This window comes from Tetranychus urticae, chromosome 3 (genome assembly GCF_039701765.1).
Source record: "Tetranychus urticae isolate SD_2017Ah chromosome 3, NJAU_TeUrti_SD_1.0, whole genome shotgun sequence".
NCBI classification, from domain to species: domain Eukaryota; kingdom Metazoa; phylum Arthropoda; class Arachnida; order Trombidiformes; family Tetranychidae; genus Tetranychus; species Tetranychus urticae.
Window position 1 is genome coordinate 12,090,503 of NC_142960.1, and position 24,918 is coordinate 12,115,420.

At 32.7% G+C, this 24,918-nt stretch overlaps 2 protein-coding genes and 3 non-coding genes across 7 annotated transcripts in view; 4 read left to right on the plus strand and 1 right to left on the minus strand.

Annotated features, from left to right (window-relative positions):
- Positions 1–414: 414 nt before the first annotated feature.
- On the plus strand, positions 415–14,649 carry LOC107359837 (uncharacterized). Of its 2 annotated transcripts, none has more exons than XM_089268609.1 (4): positions 415–2,742; positions 2,805–2,964; positions 13,822–13,931; positions 13,997–14,649. In XM_089268609.1, exons 1-4 carry the CDS (start codon positions 465–467, stop codon positions 14,473–14,475), a joined length of 3,027 nt encoding a protein of 1,008 aa, XP_089124735.1. In that variant the 5' UTR covers positions 415–464; the 3' UTR covers positions 14,476–14,649. The 2 variants fall into 2 exon arrangements, with proteins under 2 accessions (XP_089124735.1, XP_089124734.1); XM_089268608.1 differs by lacking the exons at positions 415–2,742; positions 2,805–2,964 and adding exons at positions 11,177–13,503; positions 13,562–13,724.
- LOC107359838 (glutamate receptor 1-like) overlaps positions 5,716–24,918 on the minus strand; it is a 46,388-nt gene continuing 27,185 nt past the window's right edge. For both annotated transcript variants that reach the window (XM_089268610.1, XM_015926420.3), the window contains 3 exons: positions 18,421–18,779; positions 6,821–7,019; positions 5,716–6,733 (listed from right to left, as the gene is read on the minus strand). In XM_089268610.1, coding sequence (XP_089124736.1) covers positions 6,206–6,733; positions 6,821–7,019; positions 18,421–18,779 — 1,086 coding nt within the window. In that variant the 3' untranslated portion in view covers positions 5,716–6,205. The remainder of the gene's footprint in view (positions 6,734–6,820; positions 7,020–18,420; positions 18,780–24,918) is intronic.
- Positions 10,413–10,531, plus strand: LOC149093372 (5S ribosomal RNA). The gene has a single exon (XR_016200323.1). It is a non-coding gene; the product is annotated as a 5S ribosomal RNA (ribosomal RNA).
- On the plus strand, positions 15,197–15,315 carry LOC112538626 (5S ribosomal RNA). Its single transcript, XR_003081864.2, has one exon. It is a non-coding gene; the product is annotated as a 5S ribosomal RNA (ribosomal RNA).
- On the plus strand, positions 23,911–24,029 carry LOC149093373 (5S ribosomal RNA). The gene has a single exon (XR_016200324.1). It is a non-coding gene; the product is annotated as a 5S ribosomal RNA (ribosomal RNA).

Below are 24,918 nucleotides of genomic sequence, written 5' to 3' on the forward strand. Positions count from 1 at the left end.
TTTTTCGTGTGCTGTTTTTTTGCTCCAAATCCATTGTTTTAAGTTGATCCAGATGTAATAAATTGGTTTTTAATGAATTGAATGTATTTATCAATATTTATCTTATTTATCATTATAATTTTCAGGTTTAACCATACTTGTTTGAATCTTACTCATCCATTGTTAAAATTAACGTAAAACTATTCAGGTACATCAATCCTTGATTAATCGAAATTTGCCATGAAAAAGATCTATTCAATGATCTGAATTTTACTCATTTTCACCTCAAACAATCATAAGATTAAAACTTTCAATTGTTAGCTAATCGTTTGACGCCCCTTTTGAATTTATTATCCAATGAATTATTCAGATATGATTTTTGTTGTTTAGATATTTCAAATATAAATAAAAGTTGTAAAAGTGTCGATTATCTATTCAAAACGCTTTTCACAACATTAACGGTAAAACATCAAGAAAAAAGTTTTATGATGAAAAATATTTCCAACTTTTATTTTTTCCTTTGTTTTCTTTACTCAGTTTTTTGTGATGATTTCAAATGTCCTGTAAGGGGTAAAAAAGGTGAATTTAAAGTTCCAAATGTTCTCAGTTTAATTGTTAAACAAACTGGTTATCGTGCTTCTGTTGAAGTCATTAATCCAACTCGAAATAATTTAATCTATGATTATTATGATGTGGAAAATAAAGTTGGTTATATTGACTTGGAAGCGACCGTTCAGGATGTGATGAATCGACGTTACTATTACCATTCAACAGAGGAAAAGCTTGCTGTACGAGAAGGTACATGTACGAGACTTGATTTAACCCAAAACGAGAAGATCAAATCGGTTAAAGATTGGTTCGAACCAGCTGATATTGTCGCTAGTTCAGGGATATTCAAAGATTTGGTTCATTTGGGACCAACAGCATTGATGATCTATGCCAACAATATTAGTGATAAAGCTTCGTTCATAGGATCTGAACTGATTGAAGGTCGTACTGTTAATCATTGGTTTTATTGTACCAACCCTAATGGACCTTACATTGACTTTTACTTTGATGTTAAGACCTCATTACCTTATCGGTTCTCTTTGGGTTTCCCTAAATGGATTGAGACTCAGGTCATTTCAGGAAATGAAACTCAATCAGTTAAAAAGCAAGTTGATTCCGATGAAAAATATGTTTACAACTTCTACATGTTCGAACCGTTGGTCATAACATCAGATGAGCCAATTCCTTATCCATTGGGTTATGGATGTGAGCGTAAAGATACTCTTCCATCTACTCCATTACCCGATTTTAGTAAAGTTAAAGAGTTCACTATGGACATGGAGGCGATAATAACCTATCCTGATCGTGAGCTTATCAAATCAACTGCTCGAATAACGAAACGAGGCGATGATATTTCATTCGAAATCACAGAAGAAAATTTTTCTGTGCGTTTCGTTGAGATTCCTCTTCCTTTAGGGCGATTTAGAGTTGATGAACACACCGGTCACTGTAGATATGAATCAGCAGATTATCCATCTTCGGATACACTAGTCACTCGCTGGCCTCACCATGGAGATCATGGCTTCAACCTACTTTATTATCTGATAATGAAACCACCTCAACATATTTCACCCACAACTTTCATCGGTGAAATAACTTTAGGACCTCTTCGAGTGGAAGAATACAGAGTAAAGGACTTCTTCTCCCATTCAGTTGCTGCCATTGTTGACTATTATTATATTCAGAATATCAGCAATTCTGTTCCAAGTAAAGTTATATTCACCAAAGACCGAAGCGATCATTATTATAAATATCCTAATACACCAACTCAAGTTGAAGTAACCATAATTAACTACCAAGACTCAAACATTGATTATGAAGATAGTTTCGATGTTTCTGGTTGTTATGAAGAACCAGGAAACTTTACTTGGTTTCAACTTCTCTTTTCAAATCCTTTACTGAGAGAAGTCAATATGCAAGCAATTAAGGAATCAACAGAAGAATACTTGACCACATTCATTCCAATAACTCGCATTGGTGAAATTCATACGCAGGAAGTCGATTCGAATATATATGTTACTGTTAAGCTTTATGATCGTGTTCATTTCATTGAGGGTTATACTGCGTCACTCAAACAAACAATTAAAAATCCTTCAAATATCGTGGTACGAACGAAAGTCGAAGACTGTGAACAGATATGCAGTGCAACTGAAAGGTGTTTTTCTTTTAGCTATTGTTCCAATTATGATTGTTCAATATATCAAAGTACTGCATGGGATTTAGGTTCTGCCGAGATCAAAGATGGTTGCACTTATTTTAAACGGCCTAGATATCAATTTGATCTTATACCATTAGTCAATAAAAATTATCTGTCGACCATGTCACACGTATTAAAACAGATAAGGAATAAAGCCTCATCAGGCGATTTTAGTTTGCATAATAGGTTAGTAGCTGAAGATCTGTTCATTGTGAGTGGACCTGAAGAGATTGGTGACATTTCACAGGAACTACATACAAGTGGATCCAATTTTTTAAAAGCTGAAGATTTTCCGATGATCGCAATTGATCGTCATTTCAATGAGGCACAATTTAAGATCGAGAAAAGTACTCTTCAAGATTGTTTCATGGCTTGTTATAATGACGATGATTGTAACACACTTTCATATTGTGTTAACCAAAATAATGAATGCATTCTGAGTGGAGAAACACCGAGTTCATTGAAAGACGCCTTTGAAGACAAAACAAGCCATGCAGATGGATGCAACATCTATCAAAGTAAATATTTTAACGAACTAATTCATTTCTTAAATTAATCTCGACTCTTAATTTCACTTTAGAATCCTTCATAAACCTATTCCATGAGTATCCTGGAAAAAGTCTAGTAGTAGATGCTATCTCAACCACTTATGATGTATCAATTGCTGATTGTGCTAACAAATGTGCTCAATCAAGTTCATTCAACTGTGCATCATTCGATTTCTGTGAAAACAATGATAAGTAAGTTTAACTTTTATTTTTAATAACCTTTTAAAACCTAATATTTTTAGAGCTTTATTTCTAAGCATTTTTTAATATTATGAAAGTTGAAAAGATTTTGAATTAGTAGCAAACAACAATTGAATGCTCACAAGGAAAGACATTACTGCTACCATTCGATTCGGGAAATTTCATGATAAACCGAATATTATCTAAAAGGAACCATGTTTTGAGTCTGTTCATCGATTTATTGTCGAAAATTGTCGTATATTTCAGAATGGCCTGAATCTAGTACAGATTCGGAATTAATGAGTTTATGACTTTATACTAAAGCTGTATGACCACTAGGAGCAATTATTTGAAATAAAATACAATCTTAAATGATCAGATCAATACCATAAAAGGTTTTCGATTGCTCTAATACTTCAATTTTAATTGCAATTTTAAGTCTGATCAGACCTATTGTTATAAAATGGAAATGATAGAAACAAAGACATTGCACAAAAAAGCAAACAAAAGGACAATAGCCGAATCGGCCCATAATTCAGATTTTTTAAACCATATATCAATCGAAAGCTTATGACGAGTAGAGTATACCTCCCTAAAAATCAGGTCGAAAATCGAATCCCCGGGGGAGTTATTTATCAACTCCCTTGTGACCCCATGAGGACCATATCAGACCTAATTTTTTAGATAGAACTTTTTATGCTGAATTCAATGATGCTAAGTAGGATGCTCTAAACCTGCGATATTTTGAGATAACACACTTTGAAACTTTTTTCTATGGATAAATACATTCAAAGCCGTGGCGTTTCTTTCTGACCCTCTGAGGATCAAATAAAACCTAGTACATATTGTTCACCACCCTTGGTACTATTATGAAACCCATAAAAAATATTCCTAAACCTGCGATATTTTATTTGCCATTCACTTTTTTATTTTGAATCATAAAAATTGTAATATAAGCATATGTTACAATATTATTTTTCATATCTTCTGTCTGGTTACAATAACCATAGACCAAAAGATTAATTAATGATTTTGTCGATTCTTTTTAGGTTTTAAAACCGATCTGCGTGACGAAAATAAATGAATAAAAATGTGTAATATATGCTTAGTGTACAATGATTAAAAATAAAGCTGCGAATGGCAAATAAAATATCGCAGGTTTAGGAATATTTTTCCCCACTTTCATAATAGTTCCAAGGGTGGTGAACAATATGTTCTAGGTTTGATTTGATCCTCAGAGGGTCAGAAAGAAACGCCACGGCTTTGAATGTATTTTCCCATAGACAAAAATACAAATGTGAATGGCAAATAAAATATCGCAGGTTTAGGAATATTTTTTAAGGATTTCATAATAGTACCAAGGGTGGTGAACAATATGTACTAGGTTTTATTTGATCCTCAGAGGGTCAGAAAGAAACGCCACGGCTTTGAATGTATTTATCCATAGAAAAAAAGTTTCAAAGTATGTTATCTCAAAATATCGCAAGTTTAGAGCATCCTACTTAGCATCATTGAATTCAGCAATTCAGTACGCAAAGTTCTATCTAAAAAATTAGGTCTGATATGGTCCTCATGGGGTCCCAAGGGAGTTGATGAATAACTCCCCCGGGGATTTCTATCGATTTTCCATGAAATTTCCCGAATCGAGCCGTACCAGTAAGGTCCCTTCCTAGTCAGATCTCATATTGTAAAACTGACTCCAAATGTAAGTGACTTATAATAATGAGTATTTTGTTATTTTTTATTCCCATTCCATCCAGGAACCAATCTCTTTGTTTTTTGCATGTTAATCACATCGAGATAGATGAAACTCGTGAAATAAATGCAACAAACTGGAAGTTTGCTGAAGATGGATGCTCCCATTATTCAAGTAAAATCCTTTTCCTTAATCTAACCTTTGCTCAAAGTCTGGTCGATATTTACTAATAATTAAATCTTTTAATTTTTGCAGAAAAATCTGAACTCGATTACGAACATAAAGTGGGACTTGCATTGAAAGATAGTATGAAAGAATCAATTGTTGGCACCTTTGAACATCTATCGTTAGAAAACTGTGCTTCCAAATGCAATTCAGATCCCAATTGTTTTACACTTGAATATTGTGAATCGGTTGATTATAATAAAATAACCGATAAAAGTGTTTCATTGTTGAGTTGTACATTGACTAATCTAAAACTAAGTAGTGTTAATCAATCTCAACTATTTGAAGAATCGAAAAACGACAAAAAAATTTGTTCCATTTTCATCAATCATAGGAAAATTAAAGGAAAGAGCAAAACTGATCCACACACATCTGAAGCATTAACGAAAACATTAACGAAATCAAATAACTTAGCATTAGCAATTGGGTTGGGCACAATAGTATTTATATTGGCGTTTGCTGGTGGACTCATTGGATTCAAATTAGCTGTAAAGAAAGGATTCATTTCATAAACCAAATTAATGGAAACTAACATCATTATTGTAAATTATCAATGTTGAAATTAAGTAAAAAGACGAAAATAAAATTGAATGAAACAAAAAGCAAAGAGTAAATAAAATTTGATGCTGGCGCTCTTTAAATCATCAGGAATAAAAACCTTGGTAACAAGATGTGCACCGCCAAATACAAAAACTTCAAGTCCATTTGAAAACAAAAAGTGTTGCATTCACCTTTCAAAAGTTAAACAGTTACAATGATAAATAATCATTGATTATATTCAAGAATATTATTTCTAAAATCTTGTAATTGCCCAAATTTGAATAAAAAATGGACTCGAGTTTATTATTTTCAAAATATTCCATGTTTATTTAAACATTAATTGATGCATTAACAAATTGTGCTTTTTCATCAAAGTAATTACAATACAAGATTTTAATAAGATTACAATTTATCCAATTTTAGTCTTACAGCCCAAGACCAGTATCTAAGTAAATTGTTGATATTTGACTTGAGCAGAGTGCAAAGTAATTGTGCCTAAAGATGCTTTTAAATTGACATTAGATATTGACTTTTAAACAGTTGATTGAATTAACTTAAATACATATAAATTGAATGGAGGAAAAGAGCGAAAAGGTGAAACATGGATTAATCTGGTTCATTTGTTTGAGCATTATTTCACATTAATATCGTCTCTATTGCATAATTTATCATTATGCTGATGAGTGGGCACTTTATCACAATAAGAGCAGGAAAATTATCTTCATTACATTTGGTCATACTGGTTGATGGTTTAATTGAATCACATTTAATGGATATCCGTGTTTAGTCAGTTCAATTCATCTTGTGGTTAATCAACGTTTCACGAACTTTGAATCGCTCACTTTCCCTTCTAGATCTCCAGAGATACTCAATCATGGCGACAATCATTGAAATAATGAGTCCAGCAATGAGAATGTAAAAACAACCCGCAACATTGTACAGGGTTAATGAGCTTTTACTCGATTCTTTGCTGTCACTCGATTTACACTCGGACCTATCGTACCACCATTTATTTTCTAGTCGAGTCAAGTCACCCTTTTCGGTTAAATGTAAAACAGCCAAGTTAAGTGACACTCTTAATGGTGATCCCAATGGAGTAGCAACACCAAACCCTTTAGCATCCAGGTTACGACCAACTTTCATGGTGTCACAAGGTTGACGTTGATTAATATAATCATTTGAAGTTGATTCCATTAGAAAGGCGTATTTTCCCTTTGATTCACGAACCCGGCGTATTCCTTCTTGATAAGAGTCTACGAAAACATGGGGATGTGAATTCATGAATTCCCACATTCTAGAGTAAACTTGAATCTTTGATTTCTGGTGAAACAAAACAATATTGGGAATAAAGAGAAAAGACATTAGATTCAATGGAAAATTAAGAGTAAAGTTTCATTGTTTACCAACCTTAAAAAACTCCATTGTAGATGAATCTTTAAGAACTCCATATTCAACTTCAGTTTGCTTGGCAAGATCATCAGCACTGTTGATTGGTGTCACCATACGTTCAACGGTTAAAAAGGCAGCCAAATTAGCAGTATAAGATGAAATTATAATCAAAGTGAAAAACCACCAAACACTGCCAACAATGCGACCAGCATAAGATCTGGAAGAGTGAAAACAAACGAAAACAGAGAAGAAAAAATTAATGGCTTTAGTTTGAAAGTAAAGAGAAATATATAGAAAAATTCAATCCAATTAATGCAAAATTTAATATTGTGAGATTATAAGATTTTCTTGTTAGTTAAGAGATCCATCTGAATTAGACAACATAAAAATGTGCGCTTCCAGAGACGTTTTTCTCCAGTTTTTCGAACAATCCATACATTAAGTAATAATAATGTTATTATACAGCCACGGACATTAAGTTTCGTACACTTTCAAAAAAAGATACGCATACAGTTGATTATCTTATCAATTTAGACTTAATTTTAAACCATTTTTGATTAGATAATCAGCTACATGCGTATCTTTTTTGAAAGTGTACGAAACTTAATGTCTGTGGCTGTACAATACAATATATTATTAATATATAATATTATCATATGAAGTCAAAAAATAAAAATTTTGCGCTAAAATCGTGGTTTCTAAAGAAAATTTTGTCATAGCACGACGATCAAACCACTATATCCACGAAAATAGTAAGAACTTTCTCAGAGCTCCGGTTTCTGACAAATTCGTGTGAATCGAGAAAAGGGGGAAAATGTAGAATCCGATAGAATAGAACTATTGAGGGTAAAACTTTTTGATTATTCAGGTTGATGTGGTGTCTATGTTAATATTGTGACTGTTTGCCATATTTTAAAAGCTATTTTAAAGCTAATGCAAACAAAAAAATGAGCACCATAGTGTTTCAATTTAAATAACTCTTCTTAAGGCAAATGACTGTCTTATGATAGTTGGAATACAGTCAGTGTTTCAGTACTAGACACAATCGAGATACCTCTAAATTGTCAAAAAATTGTTCATCAAAATAAACACAGCTTTTGATAAATAATGAATGACGCATAACTTGAGCATTGAAATTATTCATTAGTCATGACAAATAAAACTGAATAAAGAATAAACAAGACAGATAAGTATAAAAACCGATCATTTCTCATCAACGATATCTGTTTAAGATTCAAGTATACAAAGTAAAGTGTTATTTCAATTTTGTGTTCAATCAAGTAAAACCCAATCAACAAAATAACAATGCAATTGATCAAAATTGTATCCTCTGTCTTTTTAATGGCTCTTATCGCCCTCTTTGGATCTGTTTCAGCAGCCAGAACCGGACCTTATGGACGTGCTGCACGACAAGCGCCTAAAGGAATGCCTACCAAATGAGTTGAATGTGCATGATCGTGAGGAATCTACGAAAAATTCAAACCTGAAGTCGTTAATAAGAATATGAATAATCTAGAAAATGTAAAATCTATGAAAGTCAATTAACAAATCTTGTTCAATTTACACTTTTTTTTATTTTATTGATGCAGTATTGAAGAAAACGTTTTAACACTAGTTTCAAATGCAGTACGCGTGTTTCAAACGCAAATACAATCTGAATTTTTCTGAAACATTGAACATCTGGATGAGAATGCTGAAAAACGGTAATCAGTCGGAAAAAGCTATCAATGTAAGAAAATGGCTTTTAAATACATTTTATAATTTTTTAAGTTAGAAGTAAAACGGACAACGGGTGAAATAAGTGGATAGCCTTATCCTTGCCAACAATAATTTTCATTTAAAATATTAATTCTTTACTAAGAAAGTAAGTATTTTTTATCTGGACACAAGGTAAAAGCGATATCAAATAGTAATAAAAATTACTTTGTAACGAGTTAAATCGTTTGCTTTTAAAATCATTTTTACTGGATTTACAATCAATCTTTGGTTTATTCAAATATTGATACATGTACTTGTTAGCCGATTTGTCAACCTTTATAAGCAAAGGATTGCTCCAGTTTTTGCCTTACATAAGTACTGTAAGTAGTGAAAATAAGATTTTATTTTTGTTTTTCAGCCCAAAATTGAATTTACATGTGAACAGCTAAACATGTGAATGGCTCATGGATCTAATGAAATTATTATTCAGACCGACAAACAGTTAAAGTAATACTTTAAATGTATTCAACCTGAATTGAATAGTGAATCCCAACAAGACACACTTATATAAATATTCAATTTCAATACATTTGCCAAGGTAAACTCAATTGAATGGTAATTGACACCAGAATCCAAAGTTCTTGTCTATTTACAAGGAAATGTATTCATAGTAACAGATGTAAATACAGATGAATTGAAGGTTGGAAATTGTTGGGTTGTTGATTAACTGTATCATTTGGTTAGAGTAATTGAAAGATACTCTTGAAAGGTTTAAATTGAAAGATTAGTGGATTAATTGGAAACAAATGGATTGTGATTGAATGACTTGAAGAGCTTCTTATGGTACAAATGCGATTGACCATAATTAACTGGGCAGTTTTTGCTTTGCCAGTGCAACTCATCATCTTGATCATTTCTTTGCCTTTCATCATCATATCATCATTGAAGGAGAAAAGTAAGAAATAAAAGTTCCAAGTAATCGGTTTCACTCCAAATAACCTCAATCGGTTATTATACTTCCTTTTCATTCTCATGTACAGACTCTTCATCTCATCAATAAATAATATAAATGGTTATGTAGATAAATTTTCTTGAGATTTTCCCTTCTTCTCTCAACATTATTCCAACCCTGAATCAATATCAACATTAAATAACCTCATTACTTTTTAATTTCTCACAGGCTAAATACCAATGGAAGGGAAGGAAAACAACCTAAACTGGAATTATTATGCATCAAGCGAAATGGCAGTGGATAAAGCAAACAACTGCCATTGGAAAATCATGCAATTTGATGATGGAACTGATGGATTGAATCGATAGAGAATGTTTAAAATGTAATCAACCAAATTGTTACATTGATTATCGAAAGTTGACATTTACACTTGTGAGTGTGACAAAAACAGCTCGAGAAGCGACTCAGTTAAGTATTGAGATGATTAGTTTGATAATTTGACTAACTAGAAAAGACTGAATCCACATTAAATTAGCGAAGAAATATATCTGTCAAACAATAAATCATACTTAATTTGCAATCACAAAGACTTGATTGATAATGCAGAACTGTAATCTTGAATGAACCATGATACTTCTCAGCTAATTACTATCTCCAAAATCGATATCTAATAACAATTCTGTAAGATGTGAAGCTGCTCTTGGATTGAGAGACAAATGCGTGAATTGGTTTCGCCTACTTTACGCTGAATTCGCTAGCGTTTGTACAATAATTTTTTAAATCTTGAAACTAAAATAAATCTCGATTCATCTTTGATTACGGCTCAATAAACTCTTTGACAAAGGAAAATGGTTATAACGAGATTGTGTTTCTCTGAAAGTTGATTCTGAAAATCCAAGACAGAAGTGTATCATTTATAAGGAAATTGTTTTTATATACAACTTTTATCACCTTCCTCTTGTCTACGACCATACCAGTCTGAAAACACCGGATCCCGTCCGATCTCCGAAGTTAAGCAGATTCGGGCCGGGTTAGTACTTGGGAGGGAGACCACTTGGGAACCCCCGGTGTTGTAGACTTTTTGCTTTTCATTCTTCTATTCAGTTAGTTTCGACTTTTTATGAGCCAGGATTAAGACGTTCTGTTACACAGGGTTTTGGCTAGATTTTTTGGCTTGAAATATAAAAATAAACCGCTAAGATTTGCAGTTCAACTGTGTCGCATCGAGATTATTTTAAAATAGATTGAATTTTTAACAATTTAATATTATAAGAGTGGACTCAGGGTCATGGCTGATCGCAAATTATTTTTGAGCTAAAGAAAGTTGAACAGTGCTAACAAGTACTTAAATTTTGCATTTTGGTACAAAAAGAAACGTAATAATTTATGAATAATGCTCTTGAAATGCAAACAGATATTACAAAGACGAGTAATAATCGACAAGTTTTATCACGATTTTCAGGTAAAACCAAGATTATTGCTTTCAACACCTGATTGAAACTTACAGAACAATTGTTTAGATTAAAGTGAAATTGGTGCGACAAACCTTAATTGATTAATAGATTAATCTATTCTATTCCTAGATCTGATTTTCACACATTTTCACCTCACACATAATAAATAAGATTAAAACTTACGATTGATTATGAATCTTTTGACACCTCTTTTAAGACTTATTAATATAAATTGTTGAAACACAATACTAGTCCCACAATTATTTTAATTATCCACTTTTCACAACATCAACCTTAAATATCAACAATTAAGTTTAAGATGAAAAATATTTCTAACGTTTATCTTTTTATTTGTTTTCTTCACTCAATAACCTCAGTTTTTTGTGATGATTTCAAATGCCCTGTAAGGGGTAAAGTGGGCGAATTGAAAGTTCCAAATGTTCTCAGTTTGATTGATAAACAAACTGGTTACCATGCTTCTGTTGAAGTCATTAATCCAACTCGAAATAATTTGGTCCACGATTATTATGATATGGTAAATAAAGTTGGTTATATTGACTTGGAAGCAACCATTCAAAATGAAATGAATCGACGATATTATTATCATTCAACAGAGGAAAAGCTTGCTGTGCAAAGCACGTGTACAAGACTGGACTTGACCCGTTACGAGAAAATCGACTCGGTCAAAGATTGGTTTGAACCAAAAAAGATTGTCGCTAGTTCAGAGATCTTCAAAGATTTGGTTCATTTGGGACCAACAGGATTGATGATTTATGCCAACAGTATAAGTGATAAAGCTTCCTTCATTGGATCCGAACTGATTGAAGGTCATAATGTGTATCATTGGTTTTATTGTTCTGATCCTAATGGGCCTTACATTGACTTTTACTTTGATGTTAAGACCTCATTGCCTTATCGGTTCTCTTTGGGTTTCCCTAAATGGATTGAGACTCAGGAGATCCTTTCAATAAATGAAACTCAGACAGTTAAAAAGCAAGTTGATTCAGATGAAAAATATGTTTATAACTTTTTCATGTTTAAACCTCTGGTCATATCATCAGATGAGCCAATTCCTTACCCATTGGGTTATGGATGTAAGCGTAAAGATACTATTTCATATTCACCATTACCAGATTTTAGTAAAGTTGACCAGTTCACTATGGACATGGAAGCTGTCATTACCTATTCTGACCGTGACCCTTTCAAATCAACTGCTCGAGTAATGAAACGAGGCGATGTCATTTCATACGAAATCAAAGAAGAGGATGTTACAGTTCGTCACATTGAAATGCCTCTTCCTTTGGGAGGATTTGAAGTTGATGAACACACCGGTCGATGTGGTTATTTAAAAATAGATTATTGGTCTGATGTTAAACTGCTCACTCGCTGGCCTTACAATAAAGATTACGACTTCAATCTATTGGATTATCTGGTCATGAAACCACCTAAAGCACCATCTTTTCTTGGTTCGACACATTTAGGACCTTTTCGCGTGGAAGAATACAGAGCAAATGACTTCTTGGGTGGTAAACTTGATGCCCTTGTCGTCTATTATTATAGTCAGAACAACAGTGACTCTGTTCCGAGTAAAGTCATATTTACCAGAGATCTTAACAATTTTCATTATAACTACCGAAGCACACTTACTAAAGTTGAAGTAAACATAATTAATTACGAAGACACTTCCATTGATTTTGCGGATAGTTTCGATGTTTCTGGTTGTTATGAAGAACCAGGAAACTTTACTTGGTTTCAACTTCTCTTTTCAAATCCATGGCTGAATGAATACAATATGCAAGCAATTAAGAAATCAACAGAAGATTACTTGGCCACATTCATTCCGGTAACTCGTATTGGTGCGATTGAAGCACAAGAAGTTGGTGTTAACATATATGTTACTATCAAGCTTTATGATCGTGTACATTTCATCGATGTTTATAAGCAAGATGATCCAAAATATGCACTTATCAATCCCACAAATATTGTAAAAACATCTAAAATCGAGGACTGTGAAGCGCTTTGCACTGCAACTGAAAAGTGTGATACTTTTAGTTATTGTTCCAATTCTGATTGTTTAATACATCAAAGTAATGATGGACAATCAGCTACATTAGAGTTCAGAGATGGCTGCCGTTCTCACCATTGGTATATGCATAAATTTAATGTTAAACCATTAGTCAATAAAAATTATGTGACGACCATGCCACACGTATTACAACAGATAAGGAATAGAGTCTCATCAGGCAACTTTTTTTTGCCATTTGGGTTAGTAGCTGAAGATTTGTTCATTGTGAGTGGACCTGAAGAGATTGGTGATATTTCCCAGGAACTACATGCAAGTGGTTCCAGACCTTTAAGAGCTGATGACTTTCCGATGATTGCGATTGATCGTCATTTCAATGAAGCACAATTCAAGATCGAGAAAAGTACTCTTCAAGACTGTTTCATGGCTTGCTTGAATGATGATGATTGTAATACACTTTCATATTGTGTTGACCAGAATAAGGAATGTATTCTGAGTGTAGAAACACCGAGTTCATTGAAAGAAGCATTTGGAGACAAAACAAGTCATGCAGATGGATGCAACATCTATCAAAGTAAATATGTTAACTTATTGATTTGTGCTGCATAAATTAACTTTGTATCTCAATTTAGAATCCTTCATAAATCTATTCCATGAGTATCCTGGAAAGAATCTAGTTGTAGATGCCATCTCAACCACTTATGATGTACCGATTACTGACTGTGCCAGCAAATGTGCCCAATCAAGTTCCTTCAATTGTGAATCATTCGATTACTGTAAAAATGGTAATAACCGGTAAGTTGATGGCATTAATGATAATCTCGAACTTAAATTTTTGCCACTTTTGTTAATGAGTTTGTTTTTTTCTATTTTTTATTTCCATTCCATCCAGGAACCGATCTCTTTGTTTTTTGCATGTTAATCACATTGAGATAGATGAAACTCGTGAAATAAATATAACGAATTGGAAGTTTGCTGAAGCTGGATGTTCCCATTATTCAAGTAAAAACCTTTTCCTCAATTCAACCAATTATTTACCAATCGTCTAATCATTTTAATTTTTACAGAAAAATCTGAACTCGATTATGAACATAAATTTGGCATTGCATTAAAAGATAACATGGAAGAATCAATTGTTGGGACCTTTGACCATCTTTCATTAGAACACTGTGCATCCAAATGCAATTCAGATCCTGAGTGTTTTACTCTTGAATATTGTGAAATGATTTCTTTAGATCAAATCTCCGATGAAAGTGTCTCATTGTCGAGTTGTACATTGGCACATTTAAAGCCAATTAGCGTTAATCAACCTCAACTATTTGAAGAATCGAAAAGCGACAAAAAAATTTGTTCAATTTACATCAATCATAAGAAAATCAAAGGACAGAGCAAAACTGATCAACATAAATCTGAATTATTAACTACATCAACGAAATCAAATGACTTGGCATTAGGGATCGGGTTTGGCGCAATAGTGTTCATATTGGCGTTTGCTGGTGGATTCATTGGATTCAAATTTGCTATCAGGAAAGGATCCATCTCATAAACCAATTTGTTGAAAACCACATCCATGTACATCATTCAAATATTGGTATAAAGACTCATTTCATAGACCAACTCATTGAAAACTAAACACATCAAAGTAAAAACAGTGAACCATAATTAACGGAATACCCATTTAATAAACCCTCTATTTTTATTAAAAAAAATTTCACTGCATATCCTAAATGTGTGTATTCTATTTATGTGTACTTAATTTGGAAAAACATAAACTTATTTTTTGAATTTGCTGCTTCATCTGTTTAAGGAACTTATCTGTTTAATTATCAAATCAATATTCAACAAATAATTAGAATTGATGCAGTTCAGATTCAGTTGAGTATATGCAACAAAATTTAGATCAGGCTTAATCCTTAGTTTCTTCGTATTTTTGTCAGACTATCAAAAGCACTCCTGGCATATAATGACCCAATCTAAACTTCTTTAGCAGGTTGAGTTATTCCCGAGCAAAACAGCGTTGACGCTGAGTCAATTGATTAACTAGCCAAATAGTTCTCAAAGCAGTAATGGTCCAAAAAAATTTTATAATCAGTTAGTTTCAACTTCTTGTGAAGCATGAATGGACGGATAAGTATCAATAAATTGTTATTAGAAATTAGTAAAGTTTAAAGTAAAAGTTGATTGATTGAACGTCAAAGCAAACCGACGTAACGGTATATCGTTTATAAGGAACTTGTTTCATATACTACTTCCATCACTTTGCCCTTGTCTACGACCATACCAGACTGAAAACACCGGATCCCGTCCGATCTCCGAAGTTAAGCAGTTTCGGGCCGGGTTAGTACTTGGGAGGGAGACCACTTGGGAACCCCCGGTGTTGTAGACTTTTTTGCTTTTCTTGTTGCTAGAACTTTTCTGATGAGTTTCAACTTTTTGCCAACCAGAAATGGATTGACAAGCCTCACAGTTAAACCGAATCGCGAGATTATTTTTTTTAGATTAGTTTGACTTCATAATTAAAGTATACCAAGATGGTATTCAAATGAAACCATTCCACTCAAATAAACTGCCCACCTCATCATGTAAAATGAAAGAGATGAAATCATATGAACCAAGATTGCAAAAGATGTTTAAACTCGAGTCGATCTCAATCAAATTTTTCCATTACAATCAGTTGATCAATGAGATACAGATACAACTCATTCAATCCTCAGATTGACTTGAATCACATTAGACTTCACATGAGAAAAAAGCAGAGCCAAGAAAAAAAGGTTAATGGTAATAACCATAACCATTAGCATTAATCTGTCTTTCATTGATGACATTTATTAACTTACTTTCAATTTGAAGCAAAGTAAACATCCAAACAAATGAGACAAGTAAATGTAATACAAGAAAATGTATCAAAACAGGTGAATGTTGTATTGGCGTCAATACAGCTTGTTTGTAAATGTCAATCAAAAAAGGAATACAATAAATTACATTTTGTTTCATTCAATTCTCAATTGGAAACTATTGCTTGTCAAGTCTCATCAAGTGTTGTAGCAATAATAAAAAAAAGATGAAAAAGAATTGGAAAAACATGAATTAAATCAGTTGAGGAAAGAAGGAGAAAAAAGTGAGAATCATTTAACACTATCAACTGATTCAGTTAATAATAATTTGTTTGAGGTTGATAGTTGAGATGATTTTACTTGATTCAATATTGACATGAAAGGAAAACATCATCATTCTCTTTCTCTTCTGTACATATTGATTCTCATGGAAAGACGGTGATGATGATGATGGGGGATGAGGATGTTGGTGTTGATGGGAATGGTGAGAATGATGTGAAATCAAAATTATATTTCATGAACATGATCATGGTTAAAAGGGATCCATTGAGACTCATTGAAACTGATGATGGAAACATGATGATGGTGAGAAAAAAAAGTGAAAAAGCTTATAATAAAAATTTCATCAACATTCATTTCAGAACATTGTACAACCTCCCTGTCAATAATCATTCCTATGAGAGATTATCAGTTTAGAATTTTTTTCTCACTCTTTTTCCCATTTAAAATTCAATTCATTCAGTTGTTCATCAGAGCCATTTCAACATTTTAAAGCATTCCAAACATTCAAACTCCAATGACAGTTGATCGTGTTTGTCTTTCATCCTTTGTTTCCAACATTTACTTAACTTGTAATCTTGATATTAATAACAGCCTAACAGGTTCAACGATAAAAGGTTAATCAATTGAATCGAAAATTCAATGAATATAAAACACCTGATTGAAATTCAATTTAATTCAGAGTAACTCTACTCTGGTTAGTTTGATTATAGTCACAATTCATTTGATCATAACCATTTGATAAACATTTCATTTTAGATTCTGAATCACTAAAAGATTCAATAGTAGTCGATGCTTTTGATTAACCATTTTCTTCATTAACATGGCTGTTTTCATGAAAAAATTGTTAATTTGGAAGCTTATTATTTGATTATTGCAATCGTAAAGTTTTTAATGTTGCAAACAATTGAACAGATTACTTAAAGTAGTAATGTATTTTTCATTGTCTTGATGAGGTGCTGTAATGCCAATCGTCTTTCGATTTTATATCAACATTTGATTTCAATGCTTAGTTCTGCAAAAATTTGGAGCCTTTGCAAAGTCTTAAGATTTGTCAGTTCGGCGTAATAACTGAACCTACTTTATGGTCCGAAGGTACGTGATAGACATGATAGATTGAAAGTTGAACGAATATTTCTCAAGAATAAAGATTTTTTTGAAGATTTCTGTTACTATTTAATTCTGTGCTTCTTTTTCAGCCCAAAATGTGTAACAAAGTTCCAATTCTTGTTCTGAAAATCCAAAATTTATCATCTGAATTCCCAGCTCATGATAGTCTGAAACAGGTGCAGAGGATGGCATTTAGAGCAGCTCATCGACTTCATTGAAAAACTCGAATTCTCAGAACCTTTACCTATCGGCATCACCTGCTCTTTTGTATTTCTATGCAATTATCACAATTAAACTCAATTAATGACAAAGCATTTTGAAAACTCGAAGAAACGCATGCATTTTCCAAAATCGAATAAAAAATTGATATTTTCTAATCTGTATTTCCAGAATTTTGCACCTAAATAAGTTAATGTCAAAGTCAACTGAGGTTTATTTCATTGGATATTTCATTAGCTTTGCTAATAAAAACTGTTGTTTTGATATTTTGTTGACTGAAGTTGATTTACTCCCAATAAACAGTTAAATGTTATTCAAGCCAGAATAACTGAAAATCTTAAAGTTAATTGTGTTTTACACTTGATTAACCAATTGAATGTGTCACCAACAGAAGCTAATGATTGTCATACTGTTTTATGATTTTGTTTTGATGGTCAATTGAGTTAGCTGTCCAATGAAGGTAAAACAATTGACTCTTGACTTTTGTCGAGCTTCACTGTTAGCCAAGTTAATGGAAAAATGATAACTGATTTGTCATCAATTCAATAATTGAATTATGATCAGTAAATCGATGAATCAACTTTATTCGTACATTCATTATCATTAGCACAAGACTGTAAAATGATGAGATTACGAGAATAAAGTTAAATTGTAAATTATTCAACAAAAGTCGAGTGTAACTTGAATGTAAATGTGAATATTTCTTGCAATTGATTAATTAAATAGCAAAGTTGAGGTGATACATTTTTAATAAGCCAAGCAAGGTGTTCAATTGCTATCATCTCTGGCTCTTTCAAAGCTTCAAGTCTATTAATAAACGTGAAAAGAATCAACAATTTAACCTGAAAATAGGAGAAGTAAAAATGAACACAATTTCACCTTTTTACATAACTTGACCAGGAAAAGAAGGAAAAAGTTACTCTTTGCTCTTCATCTCTTTCGAATGAGAATAATACTGTTTTTGATGATGATCATGATAAAGGTGATGAAGGTAAAGAGTTTCATTGGAATGACACACAAAAATAATGACTACGAGATAATGGACTAACCTTGGACAAACATCAACTCCTTGTTGCATTATGGCTCCAAGTGCAAACCAAAGGCTATTGTAAAGAGTAAAATCATTTGTCAAAACGGTTTGACCCTCATGTGTATGAGCAACTCGACACTCCATGGGTGAGAATCGGCTGACAATGAACATGACCACTGAGACACCAAAATAGCTTAAAATGATGCACATCCAAATCTCTTGACTCAATGGATTCATGAACGAGAAGATACTTGGATTCTTTTTGGCTGGCTTTTTGATCATGATGCTTATTCCCAGTGATAGAAAGGGTTTAGTAAAATCGATGACACGTTCACGGGCTGAAGTTATCGTTAATGGCGCTATTGCAATATCAGCTTCCTGGTTGATCAAGGAAAAACAAAAGATATCGATTAATATGCATAATATGATCTAATTGGATAAACGTAAAATTTCATCGAATAATGGATTAAAATGTATAACTTTGCATGATGTTTTCAGGTGCGATTCATATTTCAGTTTATAGTTAAAATTACAGATGAAAGATTCATGACATTTTATTGGTAACTCATATTCATCTCATGTCATGTTTTCCGGAAATTTCAGTCTTCTCATCTTGACAATAAATAGACATGAGAACAATAAAATGATCAAATGAAATTTTTCGAGTCTCCATTTAAATCTATTAATATAGCATTCAAGCAGTACTAAAGCTAAATGTAGCTGTATATTTATTTGTCAAATTCAATAGCGAACTGGTTAATCAATATATTATATTATTTTGTGACTGATTCGAGCACAACTTGTGTGAATTGGCTTTCGAAAGACACAAACATAAAAAATAATGGTTGCATTTAATCAGATGACCGTCAATTATTTTATAATAAAATTATCAATTTTAGGCATTTGAATAAAAGTTAATTAAATTTTTTGTGAAGTCAAAGCAAACCGAAGTACAGCGTCTATAAAAAAATACATATCAGTTTGGCCGACTACAAAAGTGAAGTGAATTTTATTTTATTGAATTTCATGTGATTATCCGACAGAGACGGATATTGGTGGTTAGCATCTTCCAACATTCATTTTTTGTAATTAATAAAAACTGATTATTGCAATTGTTTGCTGAGGTATCCAAATTTAATTAGAAAATGGGAAAAGTGAAAAATCGTAAAAGGGGAACCTTTAAGCATTTTCACTGGAAACTGTATTTTCGATTAAAATAAATGTTATTCGATGAGACCTGTTAATTTTTGATATTTTCCAATAAATTTTTATTAGAAATTTAGGTATTTGAGTAAAAGTTCATTGAAATCTATGCGTAAAGTCAAAGCAAACTGGAGTACCGGTATATTGTTTCTAAGAAATTGTTTTGTATTATACTAGCGGAGCCCGCGATCATAGCTGATCGCAATTACAAATTTGCAGTAGAATCTTTGCATTCATATAATGTTAGAATATATTGCCAATCAATGAATAGCAATGAATACCCATTAACAGCGCTTATACTTTTGTACTTTTTTGAATCGGTTTGATAAGAAAAGGTAATTTTATTCAATATTTTAATCATAAAATTTCTTTATAAACGATGTTAACTGTCTTGTTGTAAGTATGCTGATTTCGATTCGGGGTAAGACTGCATATTACGAACCCCGTTTGATTTTGATGAAACTTGGTGTACATACTTATTTTGTCATGAGATTTCGATTTATGAAGTCTCTACTTGCGGAAATGCTTACTTCCGGAGATACCGGAAGTGGCTCATATCTCATGACACACGCTAGATAGATGCACATATAGTATATTATTCGATAGTCGACATCAAGTTTTACATATATCTAAAATTTCATGAAGATACACGCATGCGCAAAAAAGTTACAGAAGAAAAACCCTTGAAAACAGTCATTTTTACAGATCTTTCTCTCTAAGCACTTATAAGTTGATCTCAACTATATCAATAGCATATCATTCGATAGTACACATCATTTTGTATGTAACTGTGACTTTTGAGGGATATCTGATCATGAAAATTGCCAACAGCTAAGTTAGAATTAGGAAATAAGGTTGTACACCCCTGGAAAAATTACAAATTTGAAATTTTCCATTGACTTGCATGTTAAAATTCATGATATGCTAGAGATGGTCAGGCCAGGCTAATGTAGAGTAAAAGATATTAGGTTCATTTAGGGTAGTTGAGTTAGGGCAGGTTAGAGTAGGGTAGGTTAGAGTAGGGTAGGTTAGAGTAGGATGTGTATCATACGGTAAGGAATAGTATGATATGGTAAGCATGAGTACAGTAAGGATATGTTGGTTAGGGAATGGTTAGGTAGGTAAGGGCATGACAAGGCAGGACGCAGTAAGGTAGGGCAGGTTGATGTACTTAGTGCTTAGGTAGTAGTGCTTGGTATGGTTTAGTATCACAGTAAGATAGGTAGAGTGTGGTAATGTGAATATGTTATATATACGAACACGAGTGGGGCTTTCCCAAACCCTACTGGCCTGCTACATGCTTTTTTCTAGGTTTTTCATAATTTACAATACGAATCAGCCAAATTCTTTGCGTGGCGAGAACAAAACATGATGTATGGACGATGCAAGCATGCCAATCATTTCTGACAATCACATTCTCCTATGGTATGGTTCAGTTATCCTCAATATCCCTCATTCTGAACATTTTTGCTTAAAATACCTTATTTTTGGCAGTTTTTCTCAAAATTTTTTTCTACGCATGCGTCAATTTGCATCAAATTTTACACGTGTGTAGAACTCTACATGAACTATGCAAATATATGATCTATGTTCATCCAACTATACCCAGTCCTGAGATATGAGCCACTTCCGGTATCTCCGGAAGTAAGCATTTCCGCAAGTAGAGACTTCATAAATCGAAATCTCATGACAAAATAAGTATGTACACCAAGTTTCATCAAAATCAAACGGGGTTCGTAATATGCAGAATAGCCCGATTTGGTAGTTGATTATGTAAATTTTGATCGGATGAAACACGGGATAGTGCAACATAGAGTTGACCGTGAGAGAAAACAGGCTCTGGTAAATATAAACCAACTTTCTTTAAAGTCTGGCCTTGAGATTTATTGATTGTGATTGCAAAGGCTAACTTGATTGGGAATTGTCTTCGCTTCATTTTGAATGGAAGCTTCGTGTCCGATGGTGTTAAATCAATCCTCGGTAGATGGACAATAGACCCACTGTTTGTTCCGGTTATTATCTTGAGTTTAATTGTGTTCTGGTGCATTTCTTCAACTGAAAGTCGAATTGCATTTGTTAGGCCAGTTTTAAGATTGACATTACGCAGTAACATCACTATTGCTCCCTTTTTGAGTTTCAGTTTATGTGGAGGAAGTCCAGAAAAATTTTGTAATTATAAAAATTCAGTTGGGTATCGTAAAGCAGACTCTAATTGTTCATCAACTATGGAGTTTGTGCTGAAATAAATTCTTTCCTCTCCTTCAAGGATGTCAATTATCCTTGCATTAATTTCGTCGCAATGGATATTTTTTGGACATAAAATGGCTGTATTAGCAAAAAATTGTGGATTACGAACCACATTGTGGTTTCCATTTGCTGGACTCGCACATATTAAAATATATGCGAAAGTGTCTCGAATTTGAGATGGGAAAGCAACTTGTGAAAGTTCAGACAAACAATTAGTCCATTCCAAATCATCAGTTATCAATCCTCTGGCTCGTGCGGCTTCAGTGAACGTATTGTAAGTAATATTATTGTGCTTGCGTAGATCATCGAAGCATTTGGCATCAGGAATCCGCAACAAAAGTAGCCGCAAAGAGAATCTTTCTTGTTGACGTGGTGATACAATTTGCAATCGCCCAATTGAATTAAGTACAAATAGACTGTCCAGTTTCCATTGAATTCAAAGATAAAATTTGGATTGCAGTTGATTATTCAGAGAAAGGAAATGAAACAAAAGCTAGAATTGACCAGATTAAGTTCAAAATATTACATGAATATGAAGATGATTTTGATGTTGGAGTTGTAATGGAGTCTATCCTAAAAAGTCCACCTAAAGTTACTAAAATGCTCACAAATAAATTGATGAAAAACTAAAAAGCTAAATGACAAAAGTGTTGGGTAATTTTGTTGAGAAAAGTCTCTTTAAAAAGTGAAAGTTTGTTTGATTGATTTGGTAGATGTGTTAGATTGGGTATTGAACAATACGGTAAAGAAGGTGGTGAAAAAACTAACTTAAAGTGTTGAACAATTTTGTTGAGAAAAGTCTCTTTAATAAATGATGTTTGATTTGGTTGATTTGGTAGATGTGTTAGATTGGGTAGACATCAAGTTGAAAATAAGTGGAGATAAGTTATCGAGAAGATTGTACAAAACAAAATTCTGGTGGATAAACTAATAGTTTCAAATCAATTAGTTCTATCGACATCAAATATTTGTGTATCAGAGGAAGAAATGACAAAGAAACTACAATATTTATTCGTTATTACAACAAATTCTGTATTTAAATTTACATCTGGAATGATCTCAAGCTGATGAATCAAATTGATGAAAAACTAAAAAGCTAAATGACAAAAGTGTTGGGTAATTTTGTTGAGAAAAGTCTCTTTAAAAAGTGAAAGTTTGTTTGGTTGATTTGGTAGAAGTGTTAGATTGAATGGTAGACAATACGGTAGAAAGGGTCAAAAAAGCTACAATTTTACGTGAATACCCATCAAATGACAACTCTCTAAGTAAAAAATGCTTGAAACTTACCATATCTACTGGCATGGTGAGTTTAAGTACGGTTTGGCTGCCGGTTAATAATAATCAAAGTGATCTAATGTATATAAATCAATATAATGAATAGCTAAAGTGTCGTTGAAAAAAGTCTCTTTAAAAAGTGATGTTTGATTTAGTTGATTTGGTTGGTGTGTTAGATTGGTTGGTTGACAATACGATGTAAAGACGATGAAATGGCTTGGTTGATAGTTTTGGGCAATTTTGTTGATAAAATTTTCTTAAAGAAATGAGCTTTGATTTAGTTGATTTGGTTGATGTGTTAGATTGGTTGGTGGAAAATACAGTAAAAAAGTTTGCGTTTAAAGTGTTGGACAATTTTGTTGAGAAAAGTCTCTTTAAAAAGTGACGATGTTTAATTAGCAAGGGTTGAAAGCTAATAATCAAATTGTGCTGGCTAAGAAAGTTAATGAACTGACGTAATAATGGTCAAAACAAAAAAATAGCTCAACAATGAAAAATAACTTTAAGATCAATTTGATTGTCAACAATACCTAACCTTTTACACAATGTTAATGAATAAGGATTCTACATTTTTCCCAGTCTGAATTTTCATGAGTTTCATGCTCAGAGGTCATATGATTCTGAGGTTAGGTTTTCTATTTTTCGTCGTTGTAGTTGAATCAGGGCTTTCATACTGTGTAATTTTTTTCTTAGAACCCGCTCAGTTTGGCCACAATCTTGACGCAAAAATTTGATACTTTGACTTTATATATTGTATAGATACTACTTTTATCACCCTCCTCTTGTCTACGACCACACCAGTCTGAAAACACCGGATCCCGTCCGATCTCCGAAGTTAAGCAGATTCGGGCCGGGTTAGTACTTGGGAGGGAGACCACTTGGGAACCCCCGGTGTTGTAGACTTTTTTGCTTTTCATTCTTCTATTTAGTTTCAACTTTTGTAAACCAGAAATGGATGGATAATTACTGGGTAAATCTTGACTCTTGTGGAAAAAATCACCCATATTAGAGCGTAATTACAGAGTGTCTCAACATTTTTCAGATGCAATAAGCTTACATAACTCAATTTCTAAGAGTAAAGATGACATTTAGATGATAATCATTAGCAAAATTCTAAATTTTCGTCAAAAGTTTAGAGGCACGCAAATACCTTTCTGAATCCTGAGAAATTCGGAATACATTTTTTGTAACGGTTCTTTGAAAAGCCCAGAATGAACTTTCGGAAAAGGAATAGCATTAGCTTTTAGTTATTCTGGTTTGCCACGAAACGAAAAGTCAGCTATGAGGATAAAATTATACAATTACATATAATATTATGCTGTTAATATATGTTGCTTATTTTTATAGATTTATTAGTGTCATTCTTCAAAGCAAACAGACTGAACAATTCTGCAGAATAAAAGATGAGTAATCATCCACAATTTCCATGTAAAACCAAGTTTTCTGGGTTCAATTATTGTTTGTTTCACACCTCCATTGTTAAGATTCGCTTGAAACTAATCAGTTGAATTAATTCTTAATAAATCAAGATATTTAACACGAATAGAATCTATTAATTGATCTGATTTTAACACATTTTCAATTAAACATAAAGGAAATTAAAACTTTCAACTAAAAGTTAATCTTATAACGCCTCTTTGGATGCTTATAAATAGTTCGGAAATAATTTTCTTCGCACAATTATTTGTTTCATTGGAAATAAGATTTAATTCACTTTTCACAACATCAACTTTAAGTATCAGTATTCAGTATCAACAATTAAGTTTAAGATGGAAAGTTTTCTCTTCTTGTC